Source organism: Chiloscyllium punctatum, chromosome 11 (assembly GCF_047496795.1).
Source record: "Chiloscyllium punctatum isolate Juve2018m chromosome 11, sChiPun1.3, whole genome shotgun sequence".
Classification (NCBI taxonomy): Eukaryota; Metazoa; Chordata; class Chondrichthyes; order Orectolobiformes; family Hemiscylliidae; genus Chiloscyllium; species Chiloscyllium punctatum.
In genome coordinates, this window is record NC_092749.1 from 34,500,373 (window position 1) to 34,523,560 (window position 23,188).

Sequence of the window (23,188 nt, forward strand, 5' to 3'; positions counted from 1 at the left end):
CTAAGGTTAGTAGAATTGTGGATAGTGACAAAGGATGTTGCAGGTTACAGAGAGACATAGATAAGCTGCAGAGCTGGGCTGAGAGGTGGCAAATGGAGGTTAATACAGAAAAGAGTGAGGTGATTCACTTTGGAAGGAACAACAGGAATAGAGAGTACTGGGCCAACGGTAAGATTCTTGGTAGTGCAGATCACCAGAGAGATTTCACTGTCCAGGTACATAGATCCTTGAAAGTGGCCACCCAGGTTGATAGGGTTGTTAAGAAGGCATACGGTGTGTGTTAGCTTTTCTCAGTAGAGGGATTGAGTTTCAGAACCAAGAGACCATGCTGCAGCTGTATAAAACTCTGGTCGGCCACATTTGGAGTATTGCATACAGTTCTGGTCACCGCATTACAGGAAGAATGTTGAAGTTTTTGAAAGGGTTCAGAGGAGATTTACTAGGATATTGCCTGGTATGGACGGCATGTCTTACGAGGAAAGGCTGAGGGACTTGAGGCTGTTTTTGTTAGAGAGGATGTCAAGAGGTGACTTAATTGAGACATAAGATAATCTGAGGGTTAGATAGTGAAGCCTTTTTCCTCGGATGGTGATGGCTAGCATAAGGGGACATAGCTTTAAATTAAGGGGTGACAGATACAGGACAGACATCAGAGGTAGCTTCTTTACTCAGTAGTAGAGTTGCCAATTTTAAGGGCATTTAAATGGTCATTGGATGGGCATATGGACGAGAATGGAATAGTGTAGGTTAGGGAGGCTTCAGATTGATTTCACAGGTCAGCACGATCGAAGGCCGAAGGGCTTATACTGAGCTGTAATGTTCTATGTTCTATCACATGAAGCACACCTATTTGCTTTAAGTATTTCATCTTCCATTCTCCAACTTCATCTCATCTGAAACCCCTTCATTTTAAAGTACTCACCCTCACGGTCAGATTTCCTCATGACATCGACTTCCCTACCTCCAACATCATTCAGTCATGTTCTTCAGATCTCTGCATTTCTCCATTTTTGACCTCCACTACATGTCTTCATTTGATTGCCCCAACAGTTGCTGCCAAGCTTTCAGCTATTTAGGTCTCATACTCTTGAAATTTTCTATTCAACCTCTCGTCTCCTTTAAGATGTAACACGATCAAGCTTTCAGACACATTCTGAAGACCACTTCTTTTGCTCAGTTTTTGTCCGATTGTGCTTCTATAAAGCATGGGATACTTCAGTAACATGAAAATGCTAAGCCAACCTAAGTGGGTGTTGCTTTATAAAAAAAAGTCAGGCTCAGTGCTAACAAACAGCCAAACTCAGTTTCCTTACTACAGCCAATGTAAGGCCACAATTTTAAAAGGAAGTGGCCAAATCTTAGCAGTTACTGGTTTTCATATACAGAAGTCAAAAATAGATCTTGGCTGCAATGGTTAGGCTCCTTCAGAGTTAGGTTGTTTCCAAAATATCAACACTGTTAGATCCCAGTGTTTAGAAGAACACAGAGTACTTGGATAAGACTGCAAAGGAAAATTTAAGAACTATTTGCTCACCAACTAATTGTTATCCCACTACAAACCCACCGAAACTGCCCAACCCTTCACTCAAATTGCAGCACCTGAAACCTGTCTGAACTGGTTTGAATGGGAGTGCCTATTTAAGTTAGACTCATACAGCCCTAACGCAATGTGCCTTCTATATAATGATTACAAGAACCTTCTTGGTGCTGATTAATTAACTCAGAAATGCTTTCCAGTCAAAATAGAGATAAAAGTTGATACCAATCATACTAACAATCACATAGAACCTCTCCACCAAGAGAAACAAAACTGTCAGAGCTTCTCCAAATCTTCACATGACTGCTTATTTGTTTCCTTCTGAAGTGTTTTAAAAGAATTATTGTAACTTCCTCTTTGGAAAAACAACAATACATGGAGAAAACAGGAACAGACACACAAATAGCAAGGGCAGATCAGTATGTGATCCAAATAGGAAACTGGACCAGTTGCTGGAAAACAGAATCAGAAAAAAAAAACAATCCCCAATCTGTGCTAAATTAATAATCCTCCACGTTAGGCAGTAGTTGCACCCTTTCAAGTGGTCTAAGCAAACTGAGAAGGTGGGGGGAGACAAGCAGAATTAGATAAGTTCTTACTTATAAGTCTGTAATTTATTTTTACAGATAAACCACTCATGCAGTAGATGTACACCAAACCATCGATTAAAGTTCAGGGTGTAAATGGAACTGGATTAGTCTGGGTATCGTCAACTGAATCTCTCAATACTCTGCCATCTCTAGTGTCAAGGGAGGGTAGGTGGTGTTACATGTCAGTGTTAGAATTAAGCTCCAGATTTCACAAAGCAGGTGACACTCATGAAATCTGTATTGCAAGTGGGTTCTATCTGCCAAAATAATTCAGCTGAGAGCGTTAGTGCAAGCATTTAAAGATCCTTTGCTCATTCGTATAATGGTTAGCACCCTTGCTTGAAATGCAGAAGACCAGGTTCAACTCGAAGGGGCTCTTGTGATGCATTGGTAGCTTACCACCTCTGAGCCAGGAGGCCTGGGTTCAGGTCCCATTTACTCCAGGCATGTAATATCACCTCTAAATTTGCTGCCAGAAAATATCCAGGTTCGCAGGGGATGGAATGTCTTATTTCTCCCTTCAACTAAATTTTAATTTATTCCCCTCCTTGCCCATCCCTTTGTTATGCCTGATGTACAGTGTTTCTACTTCATTAATTTAGAGACACGGGGTGGTTTGTTGGCAGTCTAATAAAAACAGCCAGCCTCTGAATTGGGCATTTAGTAAATTTGGTAGTTCGGTTTATTAAGAATCATTGAATGATTCAGCGTGGAGACATACCATTTGGTTCAATTCATCCAGGCTATGTGGAGGTTTTTCCAGAGCTTGAGACTCAAGCCACTAACGATCCAGCCACCAATGCCAGAATAATTCAAATCAGGGATGCTCAAGAGGCCAGAATTAGAGAAGCACAGACTCCAGAGGATTGTGGGGTTGGAGGAGATTTACAGAACTGCAAGAGGAGGTGACATGGATGGATTTAAAAAGAAAAATGAGAACTTTGAAAATCAAGATTTGCTCGACTAGGAGCAATGCAAATGAGTTAGCAGAGGAGATAGATGAACAGGTCATAGCAAGAGTAGGTACAAAAGCAGGAGAGGCTCGATCATCTTAAGAGTTAGAGGGTTGAATGTGGGATACTAACCAGGAAACCATTGGAATTGTTAAATCTAGAGGTAACCAACATATGAGTGAAGTAAACAACCATGAAAGTCGCAAGCAAGTATTAGGAGAGATCTTGTGGCACAATGATGACAGCAGATAGCTCGCATACAAAGATCACAGGAAGACAATCTCTTTGGTAGGTGGTACGATCATTGGTAACTGGGGAGGCCAATTCTTGATATGCAGGCTCTTGAGCTATTTTGGAATGGGAAAACGATAGCTTGAAGGGACTCTAGTAAAAGCAGGCTTCTTCAACTGTCCAGTGATGTTAATAAAGATCAATGTACTTGGACTCATTGCATAAGTGGACAGGAAAATCAGCCTAGCTTCCTGCTTCTCATCCTTTGTCAGTGACCACCTTGGCAAAAGGCACTAATATTGGCAGCCAAGAGGAACAAGCTCAATAGTGATGCCCAACTCCCTTATATCACTGTCAAATGAGATTCACCACTGGGCTGTGGCAAAAAAAAATGCTCATTTGGGCAACGCATTATAGAACAGTTGCAACTTGTAGAACTGGAGACATTTTCTTTCAAATAAAATGGCTTACCTCTCCTCAATCCTATTCTTGTCCATCAGTGGTTGTTTGATCCACTGATTGACGAGACGCTGTCCCTGAGGGGTCTTACATTTGTTCAGTAAACCAGCCAATGACTGTGTATTACTGGGATCTTCTGATGCACCCTAAAACAAAGAGTACTTTAAGTCATATCCATCATACTCATTTTATTTTGTAGCACTTACTCACCAATATATTACATTTATAACAACTAAAGAATATTCTTTTAATGGAGATCTATTGAATAGCTTGGGTTAGTAGATATAATAAACAATTGCCATAAAATTCCTTACGAATTATGAGAAGTCAGAAATGAATGAAATACATAACAATCACCAAACTATTTGGTTCTGGTGTCACTGATTGCTTCTCACTGATCTTGCACTTGGGCCATTTACCTAGACTCATTAACAAAAGTGAGGAATCTTTTAAGGTCCAACATTTCACAAATCAGCTCTATGAATTAATCAGGAAAATATGCCCAAAGAGGTAGGCTAAACTTTATGGATATCAATGACAACAAAATAACCATCTTGTTATGGATAACTCCAAACTGTTGATAAATAGTTCCAGAATTTAAGGGTTGTGAACATCCGGAGTGTCACTGACAGTATGACTCATTTCTTAAAATTAATATTGACAAATAAATTGTATTCAAATTTCAGTTGTGTCAATATTAACCTAAGTCTCTTTGCTTCTCACTGATCTTGCACTCGGGCCATTTACCTAGACTCGTTAACAAAAGTGAGGAATCTTTTAAGGCCCAACATTTCATAAATTAGCTCTATAAATTAATCAGCTACAGGAAAATATGCCCAAAGAGGTCGGCTATATTTTATGACAACAAAATAACTATTCATTTTAAACCGTTTTAGTGTCACAGTAAAAAAATTTTTAGTACTGACTTATGACTCAAGATACAGCATAAAGCTAAAGTGAAAATGAGAAAGTTTAAACTCAATTTGAAGTCCAACATTTGCTGCACTGTATCACAGCCAAGCCAGAAGATGGAGAACCTACCAGTGGTAGGATATTCTAGCTACATGACTGGAATAAATAAATATAATAACCATTACAAAATTCTTTCAGGATAGAGTTGAGAGTGCTTTTCCCTTCTTTTTTGTTCCACTTTTAAAGAGGGGCTGGAAAAACTCAAGGATAAGGAGAAAATCATTTGATTATGATGTATGGCAAATGCAGTGCGCTTGGGTGGAATAAGTGACCTTGGGTTTATGTTTTTCGCTAAGGATTTACTTCACGAGAGTCTGGGAGTGTGTTCCTGGAAAAGCACAGCAGGTCAGGCAACATCCGAGGAGCAGGAAAATTGACGTTTCAGGCCACAGCCCTTCATCAGGAAACTCCACAGACTCCTTACTGCATGGAAGCAGGCCATTTGGCTCATTGAGCCCACTCCAGTCCTCCAGAGAGCATCCCTTCAAGAACTACCATCACCCTATCCCTTCAAACCTGCATTTCCCATATTTAACCCACATTTCTCTGGACATTATGGGGCAATTTAGCATGGCCAATACACTTAATCTGCACATATTCAGAATATGGGAGGAAACCGGATCATGTGCAAACTCCACACAGGCAGTTGCCCAAGGATGGATTAGATTAGATTACTTGCAGTGTGGAAACAGGCCCTTCGGCCCAACAAGTCCACACACCCAAATCTGGGTCCCTGGCACCGTGAGACAGCAGTGCTAACCATCGAGCCACCATGCTGCCTCTATTCATCCATTGGAAGTACATTGAGGAAGACACAAGAAAGAAGACAAGCATATATCTTGGGGAATGAACAGGATCTGTTTAACTCTCCCTTACAACAATGTATACCAACTTTGCTTCAGTCTGTTGCAATATGTAGGAGCATTTTAATTTAATATTCAACTTTGTGTACATATTTACCTCGTTATGAACCATGTGCCAATAACAGTCCTTCTTGCCTAATTAATGGTTAGCGCAAATAAATTTACAAAGCTCAAAGAACCTAAAGTACATGATCTAGGGCATTATACTGATAATTATTTCTGTAATATTTATTATCTGGCTACACAAACCTGGCATTATCTAGCCCGAATAACTTCTAATACATTATTGTATGTTAATTCATCACAATTTGCACACTTAGCCCATTACAAAAGCTCCTTTTTAACTACTATAACACAACATGGTCTGAAATACTGAGCACTTCTAACTATGTGACATGCTTCACAGCACTTATGGGTTAATGTGCTAGAATGTCCTCTCTGCCTGCTACATAAAAACATCTGTCTTCAAACTGACAGGTTCAGAGTCAAACCCAAACTACTCACCTGAAAAAGATTAAGCGCACTGACTGCAGCATTATCCAGCCTCATATACTGGCTCAGGTCAAATGTAATCAACTCATATTGGCCAAAGTTAGTTTTATCAGACAAAAGCTCCAAATATTTGATCACAGCAGAAACAGAAGACATGGCGACCTTTTGGAATTGAAAGAAAATCGACATTAGCCATATCAACTATATACAACATATGTTCTTACAGGAATCCAGCATTTGCAAAGGTGCTTTGAATGCAACCAATGCATCCTCTAATTTTTGTATTAACGATTTGAGTGCATGATTATGCAGCTTAGATGGAGAATCAAAAGCAGCCTATTTCACCACTTTGCTACAAATTGCATGCAGAAAATAGGACTAAGTCAATGCTAATCAATTGCTTTTCCTTTTTTAGGAGATCTGAAGAAGTGAGATGACAGAAGATAATCTCCAAGCTCACGAAAAACCTACACAGTTCAAACTTCTGTTTACTTGAAACAGAGTTCTCTTGCTATTATGAGGCGCACTATCAGTAAAACTTGGCAGAACCCAGGTTCAAGAGTCCTAAATACAGTTCTTTCTGGTATAACATGTGTTTCATCATCGCGAAATGGCTGTAACGTGATTGACAAATTGTGGACAAAGTTTGGATAAATTAACTTTCTATTGAATGAGTATAGTGATTTTCTATAGCAACCTTCTGTCACATGCTTCCATAGTCCAGTTTTCCAAACCACGAGGTTGCAAAGGAATGCAACTGTCGCACTATAGCAGAACTACCTGCAATCCATTTCATCAGCTAGTACACTTCTTCATTTAACATCCCCAAAACTGGTGAACTTGCTGTCACATATTCAGCCTCAGCTCTAAGATTACTTTGCAGTAGATTTTTTTAATAAGGCGTTAAGAATCCCAAGCTCAAGTGGCAGGTTCTAGCTGCTCCACAATTTATTAATCCCCAAGATACTGCTAATGCATTTTAAATATGTTAGATGTTGAATTATGAAATGTTCCCCAGATGATAAATTTGGTTTCACATAATTCACACAGGATTTAGAATTTGAAATTTAAACTGATCCATTGAGAATATTTGACCAGTGACCCAACAAGCCATCTCAACTTTGCATTAAACTTTTAAAAGGAAAGAGGCCAAATTGCAGGATGACACTTCAGACCATGTACCATTTCCAGTTCTGAAAGAAGCAGGAAACAGGATTACAGAAAACAAAATTCTGAACATTTCTAAGTTTACAAAATCAAATAAATACTTCATTGGCATCACACCTTCTCAATGCATAAACTGTCAGGGAAAGATAGATTTTAGCATGGATGTATTACAAGCAGTAGTACAAGATGGTGGGAAGTGGATTCACATGCATGACCTACAAGGAGCTGCTCTTATTCAAATTACGACAGGAAAACTTATGAATTGAATTCCCCTCCAAAAGGGCTGAAAAAAGTCAACATTTCACTTGACACACTTCATTCTGTCCTTTTTAGGACAGCAACTGCAGCAGCTTGGAATCAAATAGCTACAGACGTTGCAAAAATGATCAAAGGTGGTAATGGTAAGAGATTTATTTGCTATGTGAAAATTATTTATTTTCCAACGCTAACTTATTATGATTAGCATCAAAATTAAATCAATATTTTTTAAAAGCAGAATACTGCAGATGTTGGAAATAAAATAAAAACAAAAAATGCTGAACATGGTCAGAAAGCTATGGCAGCACCTAAGTCAGAAACAGTTAACAGCTTTTGCCATCAATAGTTCCATGACAGCATCCTTGAAGTATGAAAATTTTACATGAGTACAAACAAAAATGCTCTGTTTAAACTGAAGGCAAAGGTTGCAGTACACAGAGCATAACAAATAAAGCAGAAAATGCTAGGAATACTCACATCTGGAATATTGGAATATAATATTTAAGTTTTGTTTTTATTTCAGATTTTTAGCATCCTCAATATTTTACTTTCAAAATAACATTAGTGCAATCCACAAAAGCTGCTTCACTCACTTGTTTTTCCATCTCTGGCAAAGCAGCACTTGACACTTGTTCTCCTTTCTTCCCTTTCAGCAGGCGGTTTAGATCTTGTACAATATCCTTATTTGTAAACTCACTTTTCTTTCTATCCGTTATCAAGACACCTCCTCGTTGTACAATCTGTGTTATACATCAATAAAAACACAATTGCAGTCTAGCTGGACATGTTAAAGCTAACAGAATGTTTATCAAGTGTATTGTATGGTTACTGGAGAAGGTTTTCATCACACTATCATGCATAGCTATTTATATGCAATAAGTAACTCAAGCAAGTCTTGGTAGCATTCTCTTTTCTTGAATTGGAAGGCTTTGGGCTCAAATCTTACTTCAGGACTTGAGCACAATGAAAAGACTGACAATCAAATGTATTACTGAGGGAATGCTGCACTATTACAGCACTGTTGCTCAGAGGTGATGTTAAGACAAGATTCTGAGACCTCTGCCAAGTCCATCTGCAAACTCTGCCTCATATAGGGCAGTTGGTGTTTGACAAATTTGATAGAGTAATTATTTGGTCGTGTGTTCACTGCTATCAATGCCTCAACGTTCCATAGCTTCCCAAATTATTCTTCTCCGTTTTCAACCAAAGGTCCGGATCTCCCAAGAGTATACAGGAATGTTTAATCTCTTCATGGACACTTTCAAAACACCATAAAACCAATTAGCTATTAGCCCAATAGCTTCTTAACACAACAGAGGAAAGCAGTTGTTTTGTGTATCAGGGATAAGTACAACCATATCCTGCCTTGCAGAATTGGTTTGATGGGGTCATTGCTGTTTGACTAACTTCCTTGCCACCAGATGGAACTGCTGTGGCATTTCTCTGCTGCTTTCACATACCTGTAGAAGGCTGATGACATCTCCAAAACGTTTATGGCCATGGGGACCACTGCTCCCTGGTAAACCATGACTTTAGGTTTGAGAACCTGGTTCTCTTTTCCTCCATCAGCCAAAGGTTAAGTTGGCACATTAGAGGTAAAGAATTTTGTTGACTGTGTCTGTCTTTGTTAGGAATTATCTCCAAAGGCATAGACTTCAGTCTCCTGTTTGCCATCTACAAGTTGCTGGCAAATTCAGTCCAAGATATTCCTACCAAGTGTGAAAAGTGCAGTTTCTTTAGGATTAGGAACAGAAATTAGTATCACAAAACCTGCTTTATGTGACTGAAATGATGCAAGAGCTAAAGGAGAAAGGCTGCTGCATAAACCTTTATAAAAGGATTCTAAAGGAGAGAACCAAAGGGTAGCATTATTACTAGACTACTAATCCAGAAAATCAGCGAGTGTTCTAGGGTCCAAAACCTGCCAGAGCAGATGGTAGAATTTGAATTCAATTAAATAAAAAAGCAAATCTAGAATTAAGAATTTTCTGATGACCATGAAACTATTGCCGATTGTCAGAAAAACTCATCCGGTTCACTAATGCCTTCAGGAAGGAAATATTCCAACCTCATCTCTCTGGCCTACATGTGACTCCAGAACCACTGCAATGTGGTTGATCTCAGCTCTCGCTCTGAAATGGCTTAGTAAGCCATTCAGTTCAAGGGCAGCTAGGGATGGGCAATAAATGCTGGCCAGCCAGAGACACCCATGTCCCACAAGTGAATAAGAAAGAAAAAGAGCTCAGCCAGAAAGTTGATGAGGACTGGAAGCACTCTTACAGGTGTCAGAAGAACTGGACCATGACTTAATGCATACTCCAAGAATCAAGTGAAGCCTGAAAAGATGTTAAGGACAAGAGAATACACAGTTGTTAATTCTTAACTTGCAGCATTCTACTCAAAGATACCTTGGTTAAAGGTAACAGCATGGAATCGGTAAGAGAAAGAGAATTCTTGGGAAGAAATTTCAGACGCTTGTCTCCCTAGTAAACTATTAACTCTTTAGAATGAAAACAGAGTTAAATACTTTTCAGATAAAGGCCTCTTTGCTAGTCACTTTGCACTTTAATATCAATTGTCAAACAGTACAGATTACTGATTATAATGTAGGCCACTGCTTGTGCAACTTGTAACATCAGAAGTCTGCTGAAGCTCATATTAATATTGAAGAAAGATAACCCCCAGACAAAACACATTGGTTGACCAAATATAGATAACAAATCTTGAAATTTGCTCCAGTGCAAAACATATCTTGCAGGTTTAAACTTTTCAAATTCGGTGGGTAAGATGTGCAAATTGAACAAACGAAAGATATTTTCTTTTCAAATTACAGACTTTTTTTTTTAAGGAAAATACATCCAGTTTCAGTTGTACTTGAACGTTTTAGAAATAGGCAATGAGGATGAACACCCAAGTTCAGCAGCAGAGTGTTGGGGCGCAATTTAGCTTGTCTGTTTTTAATGTGCCTGACTCTGAAGTGTGGTAAGTTTGAAGATGTAATCTACAAAGGTAATGTAGATGGAGTGTAGGTTTGGAAAAGCCAAAGATTTGCCAGTGGTCAGTTGATATCCACTGGAAAGTGTATGGATGCTGGCAATAAGATTAGGATACTTTTATTGTTGGAAAATGCTCAGTCTATCTCAGATTATCCTGGAAGGTAACATATCTCAAAGATTTGAGCAATAGTTGAAGCTTGTTGTTTCACTTTGTTGCTATGCAGCAACATGAGTGGCAATGCCCATTACCAGGAAGCTAAAGTCAAGCCAAAATTATGTTACGTCTTTCATATAAACCGGTAATGTGGTGTATGAATTTCAGTGCCGGTGTGATGCAAGGTATATAGTTCCTGTGTCCCAATGACTGGTGGATTCTATCAAACGTGTCCCTGCAGCTGTTCACAATGATTAAAGGTATGATCATATCCAACTAGTTTATGTTTGCAAAAGCCAAACTGTTCCAACATTAGGAACGACAATTGGCCAACAATTGTTACATAATCCCAAGTGTATGAAGAATTTTGTTGAAAACCAATTTAAGATGGTCTGAGCCAGACTATGGTGCATTTGCACATTGTGAAAGCTACATATCAGCACACAAGACCCTATTCTTTGCAGACAGAAAGGACATGAATAGACCATACCTGTTTCGACTCAACAAAATAGATGACTAAGGGCATACTGAGGAAGAAAAAGGTTAGGTTGATTTTGCAACACCAGACTCCAAATAGCCTACAAGCAATCAATGTATTAAATTCACTTGAATAAATAAATAAAACCATAATGTTCCTAAAGCCATACACAACCATGAGACTTCAGAAAAAAGGGTTAATGGAAGAGCAAAAGAGACAAAGGGAGAGTAATATGTCAGGTTAAACAATTATCAAGACCTTCAATGAGATTCCAGATGCTCTTAATACATTGAAGATTAAAACAAAAACTGGACATTCTGCTCATTTTACAGCAAATTAAAAAAGGTCAATCAACTTCTATTATATTAGCTAGCAATTTGGGCATTATCTGTATTCTACTAAAAGTTGTCCACACAACTAATTGATAATGACAGGTTACAACTGAATAATGTAAGCAGTTATTATGGGAATTTACAATGAAACACCCATCACACTGCCAATACACGCCTCCCACCAGAGGTGGTGTAATAGCAGTTCTTTTCTGCCTCTTGGCTTCCTCTGCAACCAACACCCATCTCTGGCCCAATCTTATCCTAAACCAGATTTCCCATGCTCTGGGCCATATCTTCTTGAGACTCTGTCCTGTTCAGGTCCATATAATTTCAGGTAATTTTTTTAAAAGCCCAATTCTGGAGATTGTCATCTTTCTCTTCCCAGTCAAATTGCAACCTGCTGTTTGTGCACTGTAGTGAACACGCCAGAAACAACATTAAATGTAGAGTCCTTAATCCTTCATCAAATCTCCAGAAAATTCACAAACTGAAGCAACAGGGAGCCTCAATCTCAACATATCAATGCTGTAAGTATCAGCTCCCTGTATCGTAAAATAAACTAAATTCACATGCCTGGTCACCATCACTGAACATTGAATACAAAAGCAGAAGAAATGTACCTGTCGAAGTTTAGTGCCATCTCCTGCTGTCTCGCCACCTGATAATACACATTCCTTTGGCCCAATCTGCACCAACAGAGCCTCCAGATTGGAAAACTGATCATTGTCTGGGAACTCACACACACCAAGCTTCCGCAGTGTGGAGTCAACGTAGCCAACACCAACTAACCTCTGCCCATCTGCCATGCCCAGTTTAACTCCCACTACGGCAGCTGCAGCAGACATATCGCTGTTGCCAAAAAGTATCTCTTCAAACTGAGTGAGGTTACCAGGAGAAGCCTGTACAGAGGGAAAAATAAGAGGAACAATTAGTTTTTTTTACTCAACAGTAATTCTAGAGATTTTTAAATTACTAACATATCTCAAGACCTTCCCCAAATGGTGATTCTGAGGCAACAGTAGATTCACAACCATTGGACATATCTGTGCATCACATTTCTGCTACAATAGCAGGCCTTAAAGAGAATCAATATCTTTCTCATCAAATTATTTGTCTCAAAATTTACCTAAACATATTCTCTCAATCCTTTCTCTAATGCCTCGTGTCTCTCCTTTGAAAATGCGGTGTTGTTACACCATGTTTTAAAAGATTTTTTTCCCTCTTCACTGATGCCCTATTACATGCATAGCTTTTAAAATTAAAGCAGCCATTAACCATCTTAAGTGCTCCAAAATGAATACAGTTTCTGAAAGGCCCTTGTGTTCTACAAGAATACAGCCAGTGAATTTATTTTGTGAATCCCCGATACTGATTTAGACATTCTAAGTGTTGCAGCAAACATTTGATATCATGCAAGGTCCTTCAACCCCTTGCACATAACAGGCATGTAGAAAGAAAAAGCAGGACATCTTAAAGGCAATTTCTCTTTTCCACACCCTCCATTAAAAAAACATAAAAATGTTCTTGACTGGCTCAAAGGTAGAACACAGGGTTGTAGTGGAGGATTGTTTTTCAGACTGGAGGCCTGTGACCAGTGGACTGCCACAAGGATCGGTGCTGGGACCTCTACTTTTTGTCATTTACATAAATCATTTGAATGCGAGCATAAGAAGTACAGTTAGTAAGTTTGCAGATGACACCAAAATTGGAGGTATCGTGGACAGCGAAGAGGGTTATCTCAGATTACAACAGGATCTTGACCAGCTGGGCCAATGGGCTGAGAAGTGGCAGATGGAGTTTAATTCAGATAAATGCGAGGTGCTGCATTTTGGGAAAGCAAATCTTAGCAGGACTTATACACTTAATGGTAAGGTCCTTGTGAGTGATGCTGAACAAACAGACCACGAAATGCAGGTTCATAGCTCTTTGAAAGTGGAGTCGCAGGTAGATAGGACAATGAAGAAGACGTTTAGTATGCTTTCATTTATTTGTCAGTGTTGAGTACAGGGGTTGGGAGGTCATATTGCGACTGTACAGGACATTAGTTACGCCACTGTTGGAATATTGCGTGAAATTCTGGTCTCATTCCTATCAGAAAGATGTTGTGAAACTTGAAAGGGTTCAGAAAAGATTTACAAGGATGTTGCCAGGGTTGGAGGATTTGAGCTATAGGGAGAGGCTGAACAGGCTGGGGCTGTTTTCCCTGGAGCGGAGGCTGAGGGGTGACCTGAAAGAGGTTTACAAAATTATGAGGGGTATGGATAGGGTAAATAGACAAAGTCTTTTCCCTGGGGTTGGGGAGTCCAGAACTAGAGGGCATAGGTTTCGGGTGAGAGGGGAAAGATACAAAAGAGACCTAAAGGGCAACTTTTTCACATAGAGGGTAGTCTGTGTACGGAATGAGCTACCAGAGGAAGTGGTGGAGGCTGGTACAATTGCAACATTTAAAAGGTATTTGGATGGGCGAGTGAATGAGGAGGGTTTTGAGGGATATGGATTGGGTGCCGACAGATGGTACTAGATTGGATTGGAGTATCTGGTCGCCATGGACGGGTTGGACCAAAGGGTCTATTTCCATGTTGCACATCTCTATAACTAAACTGGATGTAACAACTTTAGTTTATCAACACTTACCTTGCAGGCCAAGTACCAATCATTCTCCTTTGAGGACTTACTCACAGCTTTGTTCCTATAAACTTCTACACGGTACTGTCGGACCAACAGAAGATCCCTGACCACAGATTCAAAGTTCATTTTACTCAACACAACACTTTCAATCTTATTGTTTCCTAGGAAAAAAAAGAGGAAAACAATTATTATTACAAATTTCTCATGTTTTTCTTCTCATTTTCACCTTCTGATTCTGGCTGAGCGTATTCCACAGCCACCAACAGACATCCAATCATTCAGGGTGTAGGTTTGCTCACTGAGCTGTAGGTTTGATATCCAGACGTTTCATTACCTGGCTAGGTAACATCATCAGTGGCAACCTCCAAGTGAAGCAAAGCTGTTGTCTCTTGCTTTCTATTTATATGTTTGTCCTGGATGGGGTTCTTGGAATTTGTGGTGATGGCATTTCCTGTGCCTTTTAAATGTTGCAATTGTACCAGCCTCCACCACTTCCACTGGCAGCTCATTCTGAGGGGTTGATAGATGGTATCTAGATCTATGTGTTTGTTTATGGCGTTGTGGTTGGAGTGCCAGGCCTCTAGGAATTCTCTGGCATGTCTTTGCTAGTAGCACACAAACCCACCAACACTCTCAAACAAAAACTAACAAACTGAAAAGACCCAGTACATCACATGGACAAAACCAACATCGTCTACAAAATTCCATGCAAGGACTGCCAGAAACACTACGTAGGACAAACAGGAAGAAAGTTAGCCACCAGGATACACGAACACCAGCTAGCCACAAAAAGACACGACCCTCTCTCCCTCGTAGCTCTACAGACGGACGAAAAAAAGACACCATTTCGACTGGGACAACACATCTATCCTGGGACAGGCTAAGCAAAGACATGCCAGAGAATTCCTAGAGGCCTGGCACTCCAACCACAACGCCATAAACAAACACACAGATCTAGATGCCATCTATCAACCCCTCAGAAAACGAACAGGAAATGACATCACCACAAACCCCAGGAACCCCATCCAGGAGAAAAATATAAATAGAAAGCAGGAGACAACAGCTTCGCATCACTTGGAGGTCGCCACTGATGATGTTACCTAGGCAGGTAATGAAACGTCTGGATATCAAACCTACAGCTCAGCGAGCAAATCTACACCCTAAACCTCAAGCTGAGCTACAAACCTTCACAAAAATCCAATCATTCATTCAAGTGGCTATTCTTCACGTAACCTTCGACAAACAACGTGTGCACATATGCTGCAAAGAAAAAACCTCAGCTGCCACAATTTATCTAAACTTTACAAAAGAAAATCACAGCTAGTGGACCGGACAAAATATAATTAGGTATTATCAATTTTTTTTGTTCCTCACTATCAGACAACCCAGAAGAGGCAAATTTCAATTTTCTAACAGTATCACTAACAAGTTATAATCATACACCCTAAGCATTATCATCAGTGCCACCTTTGAAATCATCTCCTATGATGTTTTACGAATTAATGCACCCACATGTATAGGAGGACGCATTTTCCATTATCTTCAATCTAAGATTTGATGGAGAATTGTCTGGAACCCACTGATGAAAAAGTGGTTGAGTCACAACATTTAACAATATTTACATGCTCGCTTGCGTTGCTATTATCCTCCAGATTCAATGTAGCGACCGAGGACACGGCACACATGAGTTTAATTACAAAAATGTAGGGTGATTTTCTGGATTTGCATCTTTCCAAATGAAGCAATTTAAAAAAAACACGACTTAACAGAAACAGAGCGCGGTTAAACATAAAGAGAAACGAAAGCGACTTAATCCAATAACGAGATTAAGAGAATCTGAGAGATGAGCTGCCCCCGTATACCGTCAGACCGACCTTTTACCTCTGGTTTTATTTACCCCCCTCTCGGCCCCTGAACCCACCCGATCCCAGGGTCTTGATCACTCCGTTGGTTTTGAACACCTCCCTGGCGGCGAACATCGCGTCCTTCCCATGCACCGTGTAGTAGTCATTACGGTCAAAGACACGAAAAGTGGTGTCTGGTTTCTCGGGCATAGACTTGTAAAAGGCAACGAAGGCACCACCATCCTGCCCGCTGTCCGCTCCGGACAACCTGTCCCGAGGTTGCACCGCCATCTCGCCGAGCTCCGGGGTCACAGGTCAAACACCACAGCGCGGGACAAGAGGGACCGTTACAACAGGCCAACAGTTGGGGCGCGAGAGAACCAAGAGGGGGCGGGGCGACGTTTCCGCGGCGCGGGAGAACCGAGAGGGGGCGGAGTCACAGCTCGGCGGCGCGGGAGAACCGAGAGGGGGCGGGGTCACGGCTCGGCGGCGCGGGAGAAGCAAGAGGGGGCGGGGTCACGGTTCGGCGGCGCGGGAGAAGCAAGAGGGGGCGGGGTCACAATCCGGCAGTGGACCCGCGGGAGCCGGTCGGGGACGGGCTCAGAGAGAGTGAGGGCGGGGCGACAGTTCAGCAGCGCAGGAGAACCGGAAAGGGACGACTGTTAATGATAGGGCACAGCCAGGGACGAGCGGAACCTTGGATAGAGGCGATGCTGCGGATGAATAGTAGCGCCGCGGGAGTACAGGTGGGGGCGGGGTTACGATAATACAGAGGCCGCGCGGGAGAGCCAAGAGGGGACGGAACCAGCGGGGAGGCGTGACCAGTAAGGGGCGGTACCACGGCGGAGGGGGTGGGGCTTGAATGGGGCCGGGGCTTGAATGGGGCCGGGGCTTGAATGGGGCCGGGCCAAGGGTCAAGAGCCGCCGCGCGGAAGGATCAGTAGGAGGCGGAGCCAAAGTGGCAACAATGCCCACGTGGCGTATGGTGGCGCTCTAGCAGTGGGGACTGACTTCTAAACAAAAACCCGGAAGTTGGAAATCAGTTACAAAAACAAATTGCTGGAAAATTTCCGCAATATTTGTAGAGGGAAAGCACATTAATGTGTTGGGTCCATTGACCCTTCAGAACAGAAATAATTTCTATCTCACTGACAACTATCATATGATCTATTGTTTTCATACACTATGTGTTGACTTTACCTGTAATATAATATGGTCAATAAAATCATTTTTTTTGAAAATACCTACTATGAGCAAAAGCTTCATCCAAATGTTTCACTTTCCTTCACTTGTGGAAATACTAGTTCTTGCTGGATACTGTTGGATGTCTGACTGCTTTCTGTTGCTTTACCAAGAACCCATTTTCATAATGGTAGCAAAGAGTCGTTTACCTGAGTAGTCTGAGATCTGTTCCGCCTTTCATATCTAAGGATGCCAACAGTCCAGAGTGGACCTGCAGTCTCCAGAAATTGATTATAAGTCTGTGATTTTTGAGAAGATTTGTAGCTCAGGATAATGTGCACATTATAAGTTTGCTTGCTGAGCTGGAAGGTTTGATTCCAGACGTTTCGTCACCATGCTAGGTAACATCATCAGTGAGCCTCTGGTGGAGCACTGGTGTCTGTCACACTTTCTTTGGGTGATATCATTTCTGGTTCTTTTTGTCAGAGGTTGGTAAATGGGGTCCAAATCAATGTGTTTATTGATGGAGTTCTGGTTTGAATGCCAGGCCTCTAGGAAATCCTGAGTGTGTCTCTGTTTAGGATGCCTGTCCTAGGATGGATGTGTTGTCCCAGTCGAGGTGGTGTCCTTTGTCTGTACGTATGGATACTAGTGATACCGGGTCATGTCTTTTGGTGGCTAGTTGGTATTCGTGTATCCTGATAGCTAGTTTTCTGCCTGTCTGTCCAATGTAGCTGTTGTTACAGTCCTTGCAGGGTATTTTGTAACTGACGTTAGTTTTGCTGATTATTGGTATAGGGTTCTGTAGGTTCATCAGTAGCTGTTTCAATGTGTTAGTAGGTTTATGGACTACACTGATGCCAAGAGGTCAGAGAAATCTGGTTGTCATATCCAAGATGTCTTTGATGTATGGTAGTGTGGCTAGAGTTTCTGGGCATGTTGTGTCTACTTGTTTGGATTTGTTGTTTAAGAATCGGCGGACTGTGTTTATTGGGTACCCATTGTTCTTGAATATGCTGTATAAGTATTTTTCTTCTGCTGCTCGTAGTTCCTGGGTGCTGCAGTGTGTGTGGCCCACTTAAGTAATGTCCTGATGCAGCTCAGTTTGTGGGTGTTGGGATGATTGCTTCTGTAGTTGAGTATCTGGTTTGTGTGTGTTCCTTTCATGTAGATGCTGGTCTGCAGTTCTATATTACGTGTTCATTCCACTGTGACATCTAGGAAGTGGAGTCAGTTGTTCTCCTCTTTTGTGAAATTTATGTCAGGAAGGATGTTGTTGATGATGTTGCAGTTTTCCTCTAATTTGATCCGTTTTGTGATGACAAGAGTGTCATCCATCTATTTGACCCAAAGTTTGGATTTGATCATGAGGAGGGCTGTTTGTTTGAGTCTCTGCATTACTGCTTCCGCTAAGAAGCCTGATATTGGTGATCCCATGTTTGTTCATTGATTTGTTTGTAGGTTTTGTCATTGAAGGTGAAGTGGGTAGTGAGGCACAGGTCTACTAGCTTGAGGATGTTGTCCTTGCTTGGTGAAGTTGGTGCTGTCTGCTGTTTGTGTCCTTGGTTCGTCTAGTTGTGCAGTCAGTGTTTCTTTGGCCAGGCTGATTTTAATTGATGTGAATCGGGCTGTTACGTCAAAGGAGACCATTACTTCGTCACAAAATGGACCAAATTAGAGGAAACCTACAACATCATCAACAACATCCTTACTGACACAAATTTCACAAAAGAGGAGGAGAACGACAACTAGATATCACTAGTATTCTTACATACAGACGAAGAAGGACACCACTTCGACTGGGACAACACATCCATCCTAGGGCATGCCAAACAGAAACACGCACAGGAATTCCTAGAGGCCTGGTATTCAACTCCATCAATAAACACATCGATTTGGACCTCATTTACCAACCACTGAGAAAAAGAAACAGAAATGATATCACCCCACCTTAACAGACCAACACGCATAAATAGAATGCAGGACAGAACACCGTCACTTCACCAGAGGCTCACTGATGATGTTACCTAGCATGGTGACGAAATGTCTGAAAACAAACATTCCAGCTCAGCGAGCAAACTAACAACCCGATTACAAATCAGTTGCATGCTTCTGCTGTCCAAAACAAAATCAAAATCAATTATTAACATATACATTGAGCACTTCATTATCTATCAATGTATTGGAGATGGGTAGGGCGTTTGGCCTGTTTGAGTGTTTGGAACAATTAGATCACGTGGTGAAAACCCCTGGCGATGTCTCTGTAGAGTTGGTAAGCCTACCCATTTGCAAGAATCTTTCATCAGGAGTCCTATGGACAGCAATCAGGCCCCTGTGATTATTCTACAGGACTTCAAAGAACGACAGGACAGTTTCATCCTTCTCCGCACCAACCCCAGAACAAAACCCTTCTTAGTAGTTACCCTTCAACTGACAAAAGCAGATTGTCATTATTACACTATTGTATGTGGAAACATTCTGTGCATAAATGTGCTGCCATATTTCCTGCATTACAGCAATTATTACACTTCAAAATTATTTCATTTGGTTTAAGGAGCTTTGAGATCTTTTGAGGGGCTGCGAAAAAAATTGCTGTATAAAAGTGAGTTGTTTCTTTGAGTAAAAAATTGATAGTTTACCCTTGCCAATAACCGACTTACTAATCCACCTTGAATTGAATCTGGAATCTTACTGATGTACTTGTCTCAATGTATGAGATATATTTATTCATCGGGGGAAATTTGAAAGATCTTTATTTTTAAAACAGAAACAGCTTGTGAGAAAAATTGTTCAATTGTGATAAGAGATGGGAACAGTTTATCTGATGCCAATCTAGCCAGAGAAGAAATTAGAAGCAAAAATAAGAGTAAGTTATAAAGCGAAATCACAGTGCAACATATAGAGAGTGGGGAGTGAGAGAACTGAGTTTGGTGACTTGTGGATTAGATGGTTGTGTAACCAGTTCCTGGATTATTGTCTGTAGTTGATATATTAATTTAGTTGATAGGTTTCATAATGCAAGATAATTCAGGCCCATGGAATACTCCTTCTGCAATATGTGGGAAATCAGGGGCACTTCTAGTATCGATGGTGACTACGTTAGGTGACCAACAGGAAGATGAGTAAGCTTGGGCAGGCAGTGCAGGAGTCCTCTGTGGCCATTCCCCTCTCAAACAGATACTCCATTTTGGATACGGTTAAGGAGGGAATAGCCTCTCAGGGGAAAGCAGCAGCAGCCATGACTGGCACTGTTGAATAACAGGGAGGTCAAAGTGTAGGCAAGCAACAGTGATAGGAGACTGTATAGTCAGGGGCACAGTCAGGCTTTTCTGTGGCTGCGAGCAAGACTCCAGGATTGTGAGTTGCCTCCCGGGTGCAAGGGTCAAAGGTGTCTCTGAACAGGCGCAGGATATTCTCAAATGGGAAGGATGAGCCGTTAGAGATTGTGGTCAATATTGATACCAATAGCATAGGCATAAACAGATGATGTCTTGCAAAGTGGGTACAGGGAGTTGTGTAGGAAGTCGAAAAGCAGGACCTCTAGGGTTGTAATTTGGGGATTACTTCCTGTGCCATGTGCCAGTGAGGCTAAGAATAGGAAGATAGTACAGTTAAATACATGGCTAAAGAGCTGATGTAGAAGGAAAAACTTCAGGTGTGTGGATCATTGGGATGCTTTCTACAGCAGGTTGGACCTGTGCAAGAAGGACGGGTTGCACTTAAGCTGGAGCGGTACCAATATCCTGGCAGGGAGGTTAGCTAGTGCCACCCGATAGGATTTAAACTAGTGTGGTGGGGATTGGGAGAACTGGAGCGGTAGGTCAGCAAGTAAAATGATCAAGGAGAAATCAGAGGCTAAAGGTCAGTAAGACTAAGGGGAAGAAAAGACGGGAGGCTTCTGAATAAAGCAGGACTGGCAAAATGAGATGTATTTGTTGTAAATAAAGCAGAGTAGTTTAGAGCTTGGATTAACAATTATCTTGTAGCTATTACAGAGAATTGTTTGAGACAGACAAGATTAACAACCTTACATTCCAGAATTTAGATATTGCAGACCAGGTTGAGAGGGGTGTAAAAGAGGTGGGGGAGTTGCGTTACTGATTAGGGAGAATATCACAACTGTACTGAAGGAGGACACCTGAGAGGACTCATGCTGGGCCATAGGGTACAGGAACAGGAAGGGTGCAGTCACTTTGATGGGATTGTATACAGGCCTCCCAACAGCCAGTGGGCAACAGAGGAATGGATATGTGGACAGATATGGAAAAATGTAAAAAGACAGTAAGTCTGTTGTAGTGGGTGAGTTTAAGTTCCCCTGTATTGACTGGAACTGGCTTACTGCTAGAGGCTTTGAAGGAGGGCAAATTTGTTAAGTGTGAAACAGTACATAAATAGTCCAACTTGGGAAGGGGTCATACTGGAGCTGGTATAGGGGAATAAGTCTGGCTAGATGATCAAAGTTTCAGTGAGGAAGCATTTCCAGAACAGTGACCACAACTCTGTAAATTTTAAGGTACTGGGAGTCGTAGGTAGACAGGGTAGGAAAGAGGGCATTTGGCACACTTGCCTTCATTGGTCAGAACATTGGGTATAGTAATTGGATATTCTGGTGAAGCTATACAAAACATTGGTGAGTCCATTTTTAGAATACTGTGTACAATTTGTGTCAGCTTTCTGTGGGAAAGATGTTGTTAAACATGAGAGGGTGCAGAAATGATTTACAAGGATGTTGCTTCGTCTGGAGAGTTTGAGCTACAGGGAGATGCTGAATAGGCTGGGGCTACTTTCACTAGAGTGTTGGAGGGTGAGGGATTGGAGGGTTTGAGCTATTGGCAGAGGCTGAATAGGTTGTGTTTTTTCTCTGGAGCATCGGAGGCTGAGAGGTGACCTTTTAGAGTTTTATACAATCATGAGGGGCATGGATAGAGTGAATAGCCAAGGTCTTTTTCCAGCAGAGGGGAGTCCAAAACTAGAGGGTGTAGGTTTAAGGTGAGAGGGAAAAGATTTCAAAAGGACTTGACGGTTAACTTTTTCGTGTAGAGGGTAGTGCGTGTATGGAACAAGCGGCCTGAGAACGATTTTAAGGCTGATACAATTACAACATTTAAAAGCCATCTAGATGGGAATTTGAATAGGAAGTGTTTCGAGCAATATTGGCCAAATACTGGCAAATGGGAGTAGGTCAGATTGGGCTGTCTGATCAGCGCAGACTAGGTGCACTGAAGGACCTGTTTCCATGCTGTATAACTCTATGATTTTATAAAAGATTTTTAGTTTAGAAAGGCATGATGTGTCAGCACAGTCTTGGTGGGCCAAAAGTCTTGTTCCTGTGCTGTACTGTTCTTTGTTCTTTGTTATTATAATGTATGATAACCAGAAACCAGTAATAGTATAGGGGTAACAGTGAGTTTCAGGAAGTTTCACCAGGAACTTTATTCCATTTCAGTTCCAGTAAGCTACAATGGAACTACTTTGCTTAGTTTGGTGAGGGCAATTTCCCCACCCAGTTGTTGGGCCATTGACCTACAGATTGGAAACGCATGAAAGATGTCTAATTGACTAGAATAAATAAAATAGTTGTGAAGTCATACCAGCTTGTTTTTCTCTCCACTTCCTAACATATTGCACCCACGTGAAGACAAAATATTTATGTCAAATATTATTTTTTCCCATCAGCTGGCTTTATTGGATTTTTGAACATGACAATTTTAAGGGATAATTGATTTCATTAAAATGGCTCCTTCAATTATACAGCCCATGTACCACTTATATGAGATGGTGCCGTAGGCATTGTGTAGACCACATCGGAGACATTGTGGTTCCTTGATGAGGAATGTGGAAATTTCTGTCTCCTGTGCTATTAATAAAACATTGATGTAAGTAACTTCAATTCAAACATGATATTAAACTCTTGGGCCTTGAAAAACTATGGCAAAGGTAAGTGAGCTGATGTGAGCTAAGGACGGTAACGTTTGGAATATTTAACTAATTTTAAGCGACTATGTCAGAAGCTATGTGATAAGCCAGGCTCTTTGTGTGTGCCTTCTAAACA

The 23,188-nt window shown here is 41.2% G+C and overlaps 1 protein-coding gene across 1 annotated transcript in view; it reads right to left on the reverse strand.

Annotated features, from left to right (window-relative positions):
• The window catches only part of msh2 (mutS homolog 2 (E. coli)), a 91,078-nt gene extending 74,368 nt beyond the window's left edge, over positions 1-16,710 (reverse strand). Inside the window, exons 1-6 of the mRNA XM_072580607.1 lie at positions 16,032-16,710; positions 14,117-14,271; positions 12,103-12,381; positions 8,116-8,262; positions 6,110-6,259; positions 3,783-3,916 (exon numbers count right to left, since the gene is read on the reverse strand). Coding sequence (XP_072436708.1) covers positions 3,783-3,916; positions 6,110-6,259; positions 8,116-8,262; positions 12,103-12,381; positions 14,117-14,271; positions 16,032-16,245 — 1,079 coding nt within the window. The 5' untranslated portion in view covers positions 16,246-16,710. The remainder of the gene's footprint in view (positions 1-3,782; positions 3,917-6,109; positions 6,260-8,115; positions 8,263-12,102; positions 12,382-14,116; positions 14,272-16,031) is intronic.
• Positions 16,711-23,188: the final 6,478 nt, after the last annotated feature.